A 13,000-nucleotide genomic window follows, 5' to 3' on the forward strand; every position below is an offset into this window, starting at 1 on the left:
GAAGCCCGACAACAACCACAACATCATTGGTACCAAATGGGTGTTTCGCAACAAGCAGGACGAAGATGGTCAAGTCGTTCGCAACAAAGCATGTCTCGTCGCCCAAGGCTACACTCAAGTCGAAGGTATGGACTACGGTGAGACATATGCCCCCGTTGCTAGACTTGAGTCCATCCGCATCTTACTTGCCTATGCTAATCACCATGATATCACCTTGTACCAAATGGACATTACAAGTGGTTTTTTAAATGGTGAAATTGAGGAGGAAGTTTATGTTAAACAACCTCCCGGCTTTGTCAATCCTAAGAAACCCGATCATGTTTACAAACTTCACAAAGCTCTTTATGGTCTTAAACAAGCTCCTAGAGCGTGGTATAAATGCTTGACCAAGTTCCTTATTAAAAAAGGCTTTGAGATTGGAAAAATAGATTCTACTCTTTTTACTAAAAGGGTTAATGGTGAATTATTTGTGTGCCAAATTTATGTTGATGATATCATATTTGGTTCGACTAACCCTCATTTTAGTGAAAAGTTTGGGAAGCTAATGTCGAAGAAGTTTGAGATGTCTATGATGAGTGAACTCAAGTTCTTTCTTGGTTTGCAAATCAAGCAAACTAAGGAAGGCACCTTTGTCTCTCAAACAAAGTACACCAAGGACTTATTCAAGAAGTTCAATATGCAAGAATGCAAAGGTATGAAAACACCTATGCCTACTAGTGGACATCTTGATTTGACTAAGGATGGTGAACCGGTTGATTAAAAGGTTTATCGCTCTATGATTGGTTCGTTATTATATCTACGTACCTCCCGTCCCCATATTATGCTAAGTGGGTGCATGCGTGCACGATATCAAGCGGCCCCCAAAGAATGTCATCTTAAGGCTATGAAAAGGATAGTGAGATACTTAATACATACACCAAATTTTGGCATTTGGTATCCTAAGAGGTCCTCTTTTGATCTTGTTGGCTATTCTGATTCGGACTATGCCGGAGACAAGGTTGATAGAAAGTCCACTTCGGGTACTTGTCAATTTCTTGGTAGATCTCTTGTATCTTGATCCTCCAAGAAACAAAACTCGGTATCCTTATCCACCGCCGAAGCGGAATACATCGCCGCCGGTTCATGTTGTGCTCAATTACTTTGGATGACCCAAACTCTTAAAGATTATGGGATCAATGTGAAACATGTTCCATTGCTTTGTGACAATGAGAGTGCTATTAAGATTGCTCACAATCCCGTGCAACATTCTCGAACTAAGCATATTGAAGTTCGTCATCATTTCATTCGAGATCATGTTGCTAAAGGGGACATTGATCTTAAGCATGTTCGTACCGATAAGCAATTGGCGGATATATTCACCAAACCGCTTGATGAGAAAGTCTTTTGCCGTTTGAGAGGTGAATTGAACATCATTGATGCTTCAAACTTGGAGTAGGAACTCCATTTGGATACATGCAAGGCATGAGCCTATGACTAATCCTTGACTCTTCTCTTATGATGATGATCATATGTCTTGGATATATTTGTACCCTTGCATGCTATCTAACCCTTGTAGGTACTTGGATGAATCTAAATCTATGAGATTGCAACTCACTCACATCTTGAGCAATCTCTACATCACCAAGTCTCTATACAATGGTGGTTGAAGACAAGGAAGCATGAAACCCTTCAACATATCCTTTGACAAATTCTATATATCAAATTTCATTTGGTATCAAATTTCATGATTGTCATTTTGGATACACAAGTGCTCTTCCTTGCAAAACTAACCCATGTAGGTAGATGAACTCACTTTCAAGTGGTGCTCCCAACTCTTGATGAGCTACATCAACCTTGAGCAACCCACACAAGTTCAACTACATGACTAAGATCAACACCACCACGCAAGGTATGCCATTCCATCTTAGAGAAGCTTTACCCCAAGATATGGGTCAAAGCAGCTCAACAAGATGTGAATACATCAAATGCTTAAACGAAAAATGGTAACCCCATTTTGAGCTTAAACGATGAGTATGACTTATGATCAAGTGTTCTCACTTGACTCCTTAGTCAATATACTCTAACATAGGCGACTTAGTCACCACCCATTTCTAGATGAAGTTCTCTAGTGTTTCTCTGAGTTTTTGCATTTGTCCATTGCATATTTATTCCCCTTCTTCTATCAAAAAAACTTCATCTAGATTTTCCTTTATCTGTTTTGTTCTGCAATTTCTGCATCCAATTCATTGCAAATCCTTCAGCTAATTCCTTGCAAATCCTTGAGAGACTTATTTGCCTAGTGAGCTGAGGTGACAAGTGTTCTCTCTGTGTTGAACTTGGTCATACCGATATGTTGCTTTCGGTCAAACCGAACCAATTCGGTACCATCGAAGACTACAACTCGGTATCACCGATTTCACTGCAGAGAAGACAATTTGCCATTTGTTCCTATAGTTTTATTCCAGCTCCACTCAATGATTCTTGTCGTCTACCAGCATCACATTCTACATGCTGGTTTGCTTTGTGACTCAAGGACCAAACCTAGTTTGACTCACACTCCAGAAGATCCCTTCTTGGAAATTAATGTCAAAGGGGGAGAGAGAGATCACATCAAAGCTAATCACTTCAACAGGGGAGAGAATTCTTCTCCAGGGGGAAGGAGAAATCATATCAAAGGTCCGAGATGCTTGGTATCCAAAGAGGAGAGAAGTCACATGTCTTTAGAGGGGAAAAGACATGTTCATGTTTGCTTGTTTGAGTGCATTTGCTCTGATTTTCTTTGCTCTGACTTTCTGTTCCCTATCTTCTCCCAATATCCCATACAAGATTCAGGGGGAGCAAGACATCTAAGGGAAGGAAATCTTTGAATTCATTGTATATCTTTACCTTTTGGGGACATGTCTATATCCAATAGAGTATCCAGTACTCACATTCTACATGTCATCCCAATCTTGGTACTCTTGTGGTTTGCTGTTCTTGCTCTGCTTAGTAGATGTTTCTGTGTTATCTAACCTTGTTTACTCAGGTTCATCTCTTTCAAAGCCAGCTCAAGACCACAAGGTAAGTATATGCATCACACTCATGTGCATGAGGATTTCTTGCAGATGTACATACTGTTTGCAAGAAGGACTCATGAGCATGAAGGTACATTTCCCATATTCACACCATTTGCTGTGATGCATATAGCCAAGATACATGTAACTCATGGCTTACTCTGTCATGCTTATGCATTCATATGCTCCTATATTCCATATTTACATGATTGCATACATGTACGGGGAGCCTATGCATGTTACATGTCCTTCCAAAGCTTTACTTGTTATTCTTCATATCTTTATCTAAAGCTTTGATGTATGTTGTCATCAATTACCAAAAAGGGGGAGATTGAAAGCACAAGTGCTCCCTGGGTGATTTTGGTAATTAATGTCAACATATCTCTTGTTGGACTAATGTTTTCATCTAGTATGGTTCAGATAAGTTCAACAATGGAGTGGCATGGACTAGAGGACGTGGAACCCCTTCAAGATGATAAGGACAAAGGATTGGCTCAAGCTCAAAGCTCAGAACTCTACATTTTCTATTTTAGTGATCCAAGATCACATTGAGTCCATAGGAAAGCCAATACTATTAAAAGGGGATGAGGTGTTGCTTAATGGCTTGCTTGCTCAAAGTGCTTAGGGATATGCTCCAAAGCCCTCAACCACTTTCTCACATCCACATATGTCCCAAACCAAAAGTCAAACTCGGCCCTACCAAAACTTTCTATCCGGCGCCACCGAGTTCTGTTGACATAGCCACTGCCAAACCCTAGCCAATTCGGTCTCACCGATGGGATCTCGGTCTCACCGAGATGGGCTTGCAAACTCTCTTTTGCCTATTGCAATATTCGGTCCCACCGAAATATGCAATCGGTCTCACCGAGTTTGCTTGGCCAACTCTCTGTTTTGCTTATTACCCAAGTCGGTCCCACCGAGTTTGTGTAATCAGTCAAACCGAGATGAGGCTTTACGCTAACCCTAGCACATCGGTCCTACCGAGTTGATCATATCGGTCCCACCGAAATGCCTAACGGTCACATTTTGAACTGAATCGGTCTGACCGAGTTTTCTGATTCGGTCCCACCGAGTTTGGTAAATTGTGTGTAATGGTTAGATTTTGTGTGGAGGCTATATATACCCCTCCACCCCCTCTTCATTCGTGGAGAGAGCCATCAGAACATGCCTACACTTCCATCATACATTTTCTGAGAGAGAACCACCTACACTTGTGTTGAGGTCAAGATATTCCATTCCAACCACATAAATCTTGATCTCTAGCCTTCCCCAAGTTGCTTTCCACTCAAATCATCTTTCCACCAAATCCAATCCTATGAGAGAGAATTGAGTGTTGGGGAGACTATCATTTGAAGCACAAGAGCAAGGAGTTCATCATCAACACACCGGCTATTACCTTTTGGAGAGTGGTGTCTCCTAGATTGGTTAGGTATCACTTGGGAGCCTCCGTCAAGATTGTGGAGTTGAACCAAGGAGTTTGTACGGGCATGGAGATCGCCTACTTCGTGAAGATCTACCCTAGTGAGGCAAGTCCTTCGTGGGCAATGGCCATGGGGGATAGACAAGGTTGCTTCTTCGTGAACCCTTCGTGGGTGGAGCCCTCCGTGGACTCGCGCAACCGTTACCCTTCGTGGGTTGAAGTCTCCATCAACGTGGATGTACGATAGCACCACCTATCGGAACCACGCCAAAAATCTCCGTGTCTCTAATTGCATTTGCACACTCCAGTCCCATCCCTTACATTCTTGCAAAGTTGCATGCTTTACTTTCCGCTTCCCATATACTCTTGTCATGCTTGCTTGATATGTATTATGAATGTTTAAACATGTGCTAATACTCCACCTCAACTTGAAGAAATTAAAAACTGCCACTTTTCTTTGTAAGAGTCCATTCACCCCCCTCTAGACACCTCTTCTCGATCCTTTCAGATGTTTTGCAGAGGTCAACGCCCAAACGCTGGAGACACTGGCGTCTTGCCCTGGGCCAAACACCGAGGCCCGTGGCCGCTGGGCCAGACGCCAAGGACTATGACGTCTGGTCCTGCAAGTCCGAGAAGGACTCTTCCTTGCGGGCAAAACCGACTTTGAGGAGGCTCTTTCTCCAAGTTTTGACCCCATGGCTCAACATATAAATAGAGGGGCAGGGCTAGCACTTGGAACACATCAAGAATCACCAAGCCGTGTGCCGGCAACCCCGTCCCCTATAGTTTATCCTCCGTCATAATTTCTGTTGTGCTTGGCGAAGCCCTGCGGAGATTGTTTCTTCACCAACAGCGTCACTACACCGTCGTGCTGCCGGAACTCATCTACTACTTCGCCCGTCTTGCTGGATCAAGAAGGCGAGGACGTCATCGAGCTAAACGTGTGCTGAACGCGGAGGTGTCGTACGTTCGGGACGGATCGTGAAGGTGTACGACTACATCAACCGCGTTGATAAACGCTTCCGCTTTGCGATCTTCAAGGGTATGAAGATGCTCTTCCCCTCTCGTAGCTATGTATCTCCATGGATAGATCTTGCGTGTGCGTATAATTTTTTTTGTTTTCCATGCAACGTTTCCCAACACCGACTAGAAGGAGCCCATCTCGGGTGAAACTACACATAGGCGGCGGTTGCGCAGGCTTCACGGTGGAGTGCGGCATGTACAATACAAACAACATGAGCCTGGTGTTGCTCCTGGCTCGGGAAGAAGAGAAGGGGAGGAGCTCACCTTGCGGTTTGGGCTTGGGGGTGCGGTCGTCCTGGTGCTGCTCCTGGCTCGGAGGGTCTCTCGGGCATCAATGGTGTCAGGGCTAGCTCCGAGCCATGGGGTTGCAACTCCTTGCAGCAGGCGCGACGGGCGGCGGGGGCGATGGGATCCGGTGGGAAACAACCTTGGACGACCATACCTATAGTCGAAGGCGAGGATCTGGCTGACGACGGGGGCAGCCAAACGTGGCGACGGTGCTTCAAGAGGTGGCGACGGTGCTTCAAGAGGAGAAACGAGGGAGAGGGGAGATTTGAGCAAGCGGATACATGCGGGGTCGAGGGAGGAGGAGCTGGTCGAGACATTTTTGGGGTGGTGGCACTACAGCTGTAAATAACCCAAACTCCAGATTCACCAAAACGTGGAGCTGGGAATGTCTCACTTTAGAAAAATGAACTACAACCCATGATAGCTTCCTGGATTTTAGCTTTCTGGAGCTAGCGCGTTCGGGCTCACTTCCGGATGAGAATTAAAGAAGTTTGGAGTTGAAGGACTTCCGAATAGGCCCTAAATCATGCCTACTAAGCACATGGTGAAAAGCTAAGTATTTGGCTTCCACCAAATGAAGGTGGTAAACGTTTGGCTTCCGCCAAATGAAGGTGCTGCAACTAGTGCATACAAAAGGCACCTTCCGCCAGCCTAATTTGCATGATGGAAATATATTAACTAGCATCTTTTGTCAAATGAAAATATACTAGGCAATACTACCTTCCGCTAAAATGCTAGCTATCCTTTGTTTAAAAAAAATGCTAGCCATCCGCTGTAATTAGCACAATGCAAAGTCCTTCGTTGTTTAGTTCCGATTTATGGGAAAACAGACGTTTGGACATGTCAATGGACTAATGCAGGATTATGTTGGGTGACAAAGCACGTTCTGACAACATGATCGGGACGCTTGCGGAATATTTAAGGGTCCGCTTCAGAGATGCCTTAAGAATTGTAATCCTCAAAAAATCCTATGAAATCCTTTTGAATCCGGTGGCCTCAGAGAAACGCGACAGTGTTTGAATCAAATCAACCTACCCTAAAGCTATCTGATCACAACGTGGTCGAGCATATTATTATGGTTATTTAGCAGAAGAATTAAAATGGTTCAAACCTCGAGAAACGAGAACAACTAGGGGGCACCAGCTATCGCTTTCCAAGAGATGCCGTCCCCATCCCCCTGTAATCAAAGGGCAAAGAGAAGGGACGAGGGCTTGAGATATCCCAACCAAAGGACACCAATCTCTAGGCTTAACTCTGGCAGTGTCGGGACAACTTTTTGAACGACGATCTCCTCGGGCGGATTGCCTACACAAGACACAGCACCATTGCTCGCAACGCTGCAGTAGCGCTAGTACAATACTCGCATACCCTGCTTCGCGCTCGTGCTCCTCCCCTTGTTTGTTCTGCCGTCTTATTTTAGGTCCTCCTCGACGGCAGTCCACATATGCAGCGAGCAAACAGATCGCCACACGAAGCACAAGGCGTACAATCCCTGCCAAAAACTGGGCATTAGGCTGCTAAACAACAGCTACTACTACAACTACCCTAGGCACACAGCAACTCACGGAGCTCGCTCCTGGAGCTGGAGTACATTGTGCTTGCGTTGCTGGTGTTTTGAACGGGATCACCCTGGTTTCAGTTTCGAAGACCGGCCCCGCTTGTTTAGAATGTGAAATACTATACTCCACACAAGCAAGACCAAACATGTTTTAGGCCCCAGGTATAGTATATGCTTTGGGTAAGGTCGTGTCGGCTCGCACTTGGGCCGTTGGGCAGATGACGGGCTCCACGGGCTTTCCCTTTCTCTGGCATGGCTGCCTGCTTCCTTTTGACTTGGCAGGGGAATTAGGCAGCTCGCTTACAGCACCAATAAAGGAAAAGAAAAACAAACCACAGCAAAAGAAAAGCCTCACTGTCACTGGTTAAGTAAGTACTCTTTTTTTTTGCGGGGAAGTAAGTACTCTTTCTGTATGTAGGAGGAGGAGGAGATCGAGGAGGGAATGATCAGGAGGCTAGAGGCTTATCGGATCCCCGTAGCGTAGCGTGGAGTAGAGAGAGGCAGGGCAGGAGCGAGGCGAGGCGAGTGATGTATCCTGGGTTTGCGTGCGTGGAGGTTGGTGCCAAAAGGCGGGATCTTCTATGCCTGACCGCGACTGTTCCTTGGACCGATGATCGGATTCGATTCGACGGGGGACTTTATGGAACTTGGGGGAGCCATCATGGATTGTTTCGGCCAATTATATCTCTTGTTCTCTCTCTATCTCTATCTGCTCCAACTCGGCCCGCGCCCGCCCGCCCGTCTTTTCCTGTGTTCCCTCCTCATCCTCGCGTCGCTCCTCTTTTGCTCTTTTGCTTCTTTTGATTCATTTCCTTGCTCTTTTATTTTCCCATTCCCATCCGCCCTTCTTTCGCTACGCCTCCTTTGCTCTTTAGTTTCCTTCTTTCTCTGGGTTTGGAAGCCCCTAGCGGCTCCTTCTTGACCTAATCATGTGCCCAAACGTGATCTTCATGGAGCACAACCCTGCTGCTGCTTTATTACTAGCTCCACCACCAAGTTCATCTTCAGTTTTGTCTAGCTGTACGTATTGTGGATGTAGATGTAACGTAACATGATGGATGCATGCATGCATCGGTCCAGATACACTGCGCACAGCCAAAGGTGGTGGTGTGCTGCATCTGCATGCAGGGCCAGAAATTTCGATCCGTCGTGTCATTGCAAAATGACACCCCACCTCCGTGGATGGAAATTAAAGACTGACCCGACCCGACCCGACCGGCCGGCCGGCCTGATACAGCGCACCGCAGGCTTTCAGCCATCGCTGCGACGCTGCCTGCCCGCCTAACGGACGCATGCATGCATGCCATGCCATGCATCGTCTCCTTGTTGCTCGCTCACTTACTCCGTGGTGGATAGCCTGGCCTGGCCTGGGATCCCACAACCGGCTCAGAGGAGGACGGAGGAGGGAGGGACAGATCGAACTGTGCCCCTCGTGATCGCCAAACTCCAATGGACTCGTCGTAGTTGTACGAGCGCATGTCAGTAGCACTACCACTACGTACGACATCCCTCCTCGAGAGCCTCCACGTCCCCATATGTCTGTGTGTGTGTGCATGGGAGACTGTTCCCGGTTTCACGTGGCCTTCCTTTTGACCGAGCGCCACATCCTTCTTTGACCAGGCCCCGGCCCCACGCCACAGGCGCATGAGAGAGACATCCGGACGGACATCCCCTCGCTGCGCCGGCATCGCGTCTCGCGCCCCGGCCGGAATCCAAAATCGGGTCGGCCCAGGTTACCACGTAAAAAGCGAGCCAACCCAGCCCCAGCCGGCCACCACCACCGTACTCCCACGTCGTCGCTATAAGAAGCCCAGGATCCCGTACCCTACCTCTCGCATCCATCCACATGTGCCAAACACCTCAACGATCCACAGCCCTAGCTAGTGTGTGTTAACTGTTAACTGGCCGGCCACCTCCAGATTCCAGCAACAGACACCCCCTAGCTACGTCGTCTTTGGTTTGGTCTCGAAGCTCTCCCTCTTCATATTAATCTCCCCCCGATACCAGCAGCTAGTAGCACTAGAGTAGATACTACCATTGCCTTCTCTGCTCGATCTATATTCCTGCAAGTAGCTCCTACTGCTAGTCAAGATGCTGCACGAGGCGGCGCCATGCACGTGCGGGCTGCTCTACGGCAGCTGCGGCGGCGGCTGCTCCATGCTGTTCGCCGCGGCGCCGGGGGACCACCACTACTACAGCAAGCAATGCGGCGACGACGGCTCCTACGGCGGCTCCGTCGACTGCACGCTCTCGCTCGGCACGCCCTCCACCAGGCGCGCCGAGGCCGGGGTCCGCGCGCCGGCGGCCGGGCTGCCGTGGGAGGCGATGCCCAGCTGCAACGGCAGGCAGGATATCGGCCCGGCGCGCGCGGATCAGAGCAATGCCGGCGCCGCGTCCGCTCGCCGGTGCGCCAACTGCGACACCACCTCCACCCCGCTCTGGAGGAACGGGCCACGTGGACCAAAGGTGCGTGCGTGCGTAAACTGATGATCATATACTACGTACATGGCCACGTACCAAGCGATGGCATGCGGCCATACACGCATACACACTATCTTACGAACGGACATGCATATCCATACTAACTGACCATTGGTGCATCTGTGCAGTCATTGTGCAATGCGTGCGGAATCCGGTACAAGAAGGAGGAGAGGCGCGCGGCGGCCGCCGCGGTGGCGCCGACGGCGCTGGCATCGGACAGCGGGATCGAGTACGCGTACGGGTACGCGCGGCACCACCAGCAGCAGCAGCAGCAGCAGCAGTGGGGGTGCTACGGCCCGGCCGTGGCGAAGGCGGCGTCCTACGGGATGTTCGGCGACGCGGCGGCGGAGGACGGGCCGTGCCTGCCATGGGGGCTCGGCGTCATGCCCTCGTCGCCGGCGTTCGGGTCCGTCCGGGAGATGACAAGCCTGTTCCAGTACTACTAGCCATAGCCATAGCTCGCTCGCTCTCTAGGGACTTTCTTTCCTTCCTTCTCCCCTTTTAAGTAACAAAGAAGATGCTGTGGTACATCTTTTTGAGGGCACGCAAGATGCTGTGCTTGACCAACGACCCGGCTGCGGCTGCATGACAGTTGAAGCTGAAACGAAATGGATCACTCCCCCCGATTTCTTTCCTTTTCCTCCCGTCTTGTTTCCTCTTGTTGCGTGATGATTCTTTCTCTTTCTTTTCTTTTTTGAGCCGACGTTTGCATATACAGTACTCCAAGATACTATCTACTAGTAGACCATCTTTCCTTGATGGGTGGATGCATGTCGCATGATGATTACAGCGAATGGTACGCTAGTGTAAAAAACGCTCTTATGTTTTGGGACGGAGGGAGTATCTACTAGTAGACCTTCTTTCCATGATGGGTGGATGCATGTCGCATGACGATTACAGCGAATGGTACATGTCCTGCTTTGCTAATCATCACTGAGATGTGTTCATTGGAGACCCCGTGCACAGCTAGATAGATTTGCACCTTTTGCTGGCTCGGTGCCCCAACGGTCGATCATCAGTAGCTGCATATATCAGGGGCCCATAAACGTACGTACAGGCCCTGCTTTTTATAGGGCTTCTGAGAGTGAGGCACCGTACCATCTTCCAATCTCGCTACGCTGCTACTGCCAGCATAAATTAGCATTGGTTTAGAGCAACTCTGATGCAATATACTCGCAGCCTAAAATCGTTTGGACCGTGCTTCATAAATTTTTAACTTTGACAAAGGAGGTTGTACGCAAGCTCAGATTCAGCATAATGCAAACTCTATATTTTGCGGACCCATCGGTCAGCGTCTATGCCCGTTCTTCACGTAAAGACATTACATTTTCATTCACTCACATAGATATTGCAATTTTATTCACATTCCGTTCAACATCACATAGACATTGCAATTTTCATATCTGGAAATTGCTTTCACGATAAGATAACTGAAATCGAAAATGACCTAGAACAAGAAATTAAAGCATGATATTATTCGCCGGCTTATGCGATTTGGCAATGACATCACAAGGGAAGGGGAGGCTTTGCCTGCTTCGATTTGTGCTTTGATACGGTCTATATACCAATGGGATTCATGTATGCGGAAGAAGGCTACAACTTTGTAGCCCTCCATAATCATTGATTCCTTTTCAACCATGGTGGCGTCCTCCATGTGAGGCTGAGAAGTGTTTCACATACTGCCTTAATACCGATGTATTTTGGGAAACCAATATAAATGTTCTAGCCCTGAAACGACGGCTAACACATGTTTGAAGCCCACTCGCTTTGTTTTACCATGTCTTTCGTTACGCGAGTATTCTGCTGGAAAACAATGATCTGGTGGGGACCTTTTTTTGAGGGTGGGGACCTTACCATAACTCTTAAGGGTTAGTTTTTTAGTGATCCTTTAAGACGCCAGAGCTATGTATCACCTACTGCCCAATAGGAGGAGGAGGGGGGGGGGGGGGGTCCTAGCAGTGGGTTCTACATGTTTTTTTCTGGGAATTTTTCTGTGCCGGTTTTTTTTCTTCCAAATTTTCTTCTTCTTTTTTTGTAGATTTCATTTTTCCAACACATGTCTACATTTTTTAATTCACCTTGTGCATTTTTCTCATACACGTTGAACATTTTCAAAGTATGATGTATATTTGTCAATTACATGTTTTTGAAATTTTTCAATACATGTTAAACATTTTTAAAGGCACGTTGAACATTTTTTTAATTGACACGAACAATTTTTAAAAACAAAAGGATCATTTTTTTTACATTGTATGAACTTTTTTCTAAAATTTCACGATTTTTTTTTCGAATGCATGATTTACAAAAAACAATTGAGATATTCAAATTTTTTAATGCCATCAATATTTTTTAATTACATGAACATTTTTTACATTGTAAAAACAATTTTTTATGTCATGATTTTTTTTTTGAAATGCATGAATATTTTTAGAAAAATGTCACATACATTGTTTTTAATGCCATGAACTTTTTTTCAATTACGTGAACATTTTTTATAAAATTGTATGGTCTTTTTTTTAAATCAAAAACATTTGTTAAGCGCCACAAACATTTTCTAAAAGTTGTGCCAATATTTTTTAACACTGCATTATCACTTTTCTGAACGTGCGGTGAACATTATTTAATTTTAATATAGCTAGTTGTTTTTGTAGCATTACTCTGCATATTAGCTTTCTTATCATCGATTCATATTATCATATTTGTATTTTTGTTATCAAAATGCATTATATAGTTAGTGCTTACGAAGAAGTTTCTGTGGTGAACTTCTTGAATTGTCCCCCATGAACATAAACATGGTTAAGGGCTTTAAAGAGCGGGTGAAAACTGCTAATCTAAGTTCATCCTTCTTATGCCTTCAAACTTTGTTGTGGTATAGATTTTGATAGGCATCATTGTCTGAACTGTTGTTTAGTTTGACGTTTCCATCAAATTGCATGTTTTGCAACAAGTCAGTCTTAATATTTAGTTGTACAAATATTTTCATATTTATACCATGCACATTAATAAAAAAAGAGCCAATGTTGTTCTTTAGTCATACATTGTATGCCTTTGATCTTCATCTTATTCTAGTGGTGCGGTGAAGCCGCCCACACATACACGTCGTCATTTCCTGCCTTGTCCTATCTTATTTGACCGACTATATGAACAATACCATAGTCTATTATTCCTATTTTAAATTGTGTCTCTTGATTTGTCTAT

General features: G+C 46.2%; 1 protein-coding gene across 1 annotated transcript; it reads left to right on the forward strand.

The window, feature by feature from the left end:
* Nucleotides 1-9,095: 9,095 nt before the first annotated feature.
* LOC123074602 (GATA transcription factor 15) lies at nucleotides 9,096-10,437 on the forward strand. Its single transcript, XM_044497400.1, has 2 exons — nucleotides 9,096-9,787; nucleotides 9,931-10,437. Exons 1-2 carry the CDS (start codon nucleotides 9,413-9,415, stop codon nucleotides 10,246-10,248), a joined length of 693 nt encoding a protein of 230 aa, XP_044353335.1. The 5' UTR covers nucleotides 9,096-9,412; the 3' UTR covers nucleotides 10,249-10,437.
* Nucleotides 10,438-13,000: the final 2,563 nt, after the last annotated feature.

Source organism: Triticum aestivum, chromosome 3D (genome assembly GCF_018294505.1).
Source record: "Triticum aestivum cultivar Chinese Spring chromosome 3D, IWGSC CS RefSeq v2.1, whole genome shotgun sequence".
In the NCBI taxonomy this organism is placed as follows: domain Eukaryota; kingdom Viridiplantae; phylum Streptophyta; class Magnoliopsida; order Poales; family Poaceae; genus Triticum; species Triticum aestivum.

Bases quoted from the DNA above. Each gene is read 5' to 3' on its own strand.
- LOC123074602 (XM_044497400.1), top strand. From the start codon at position 9,413: ATGCTGCACGAGGCGGCGCCATGCACGTGCGGGCTGCTCTACGGCAGC. The intron at 9,788-9,930 runs GTGCGTGCGTGC...GCATCTGTGCAG, and splicing joins ACGGGCCACGTGGACCAAAG to TCATTGTGCAATGCGTGCGG.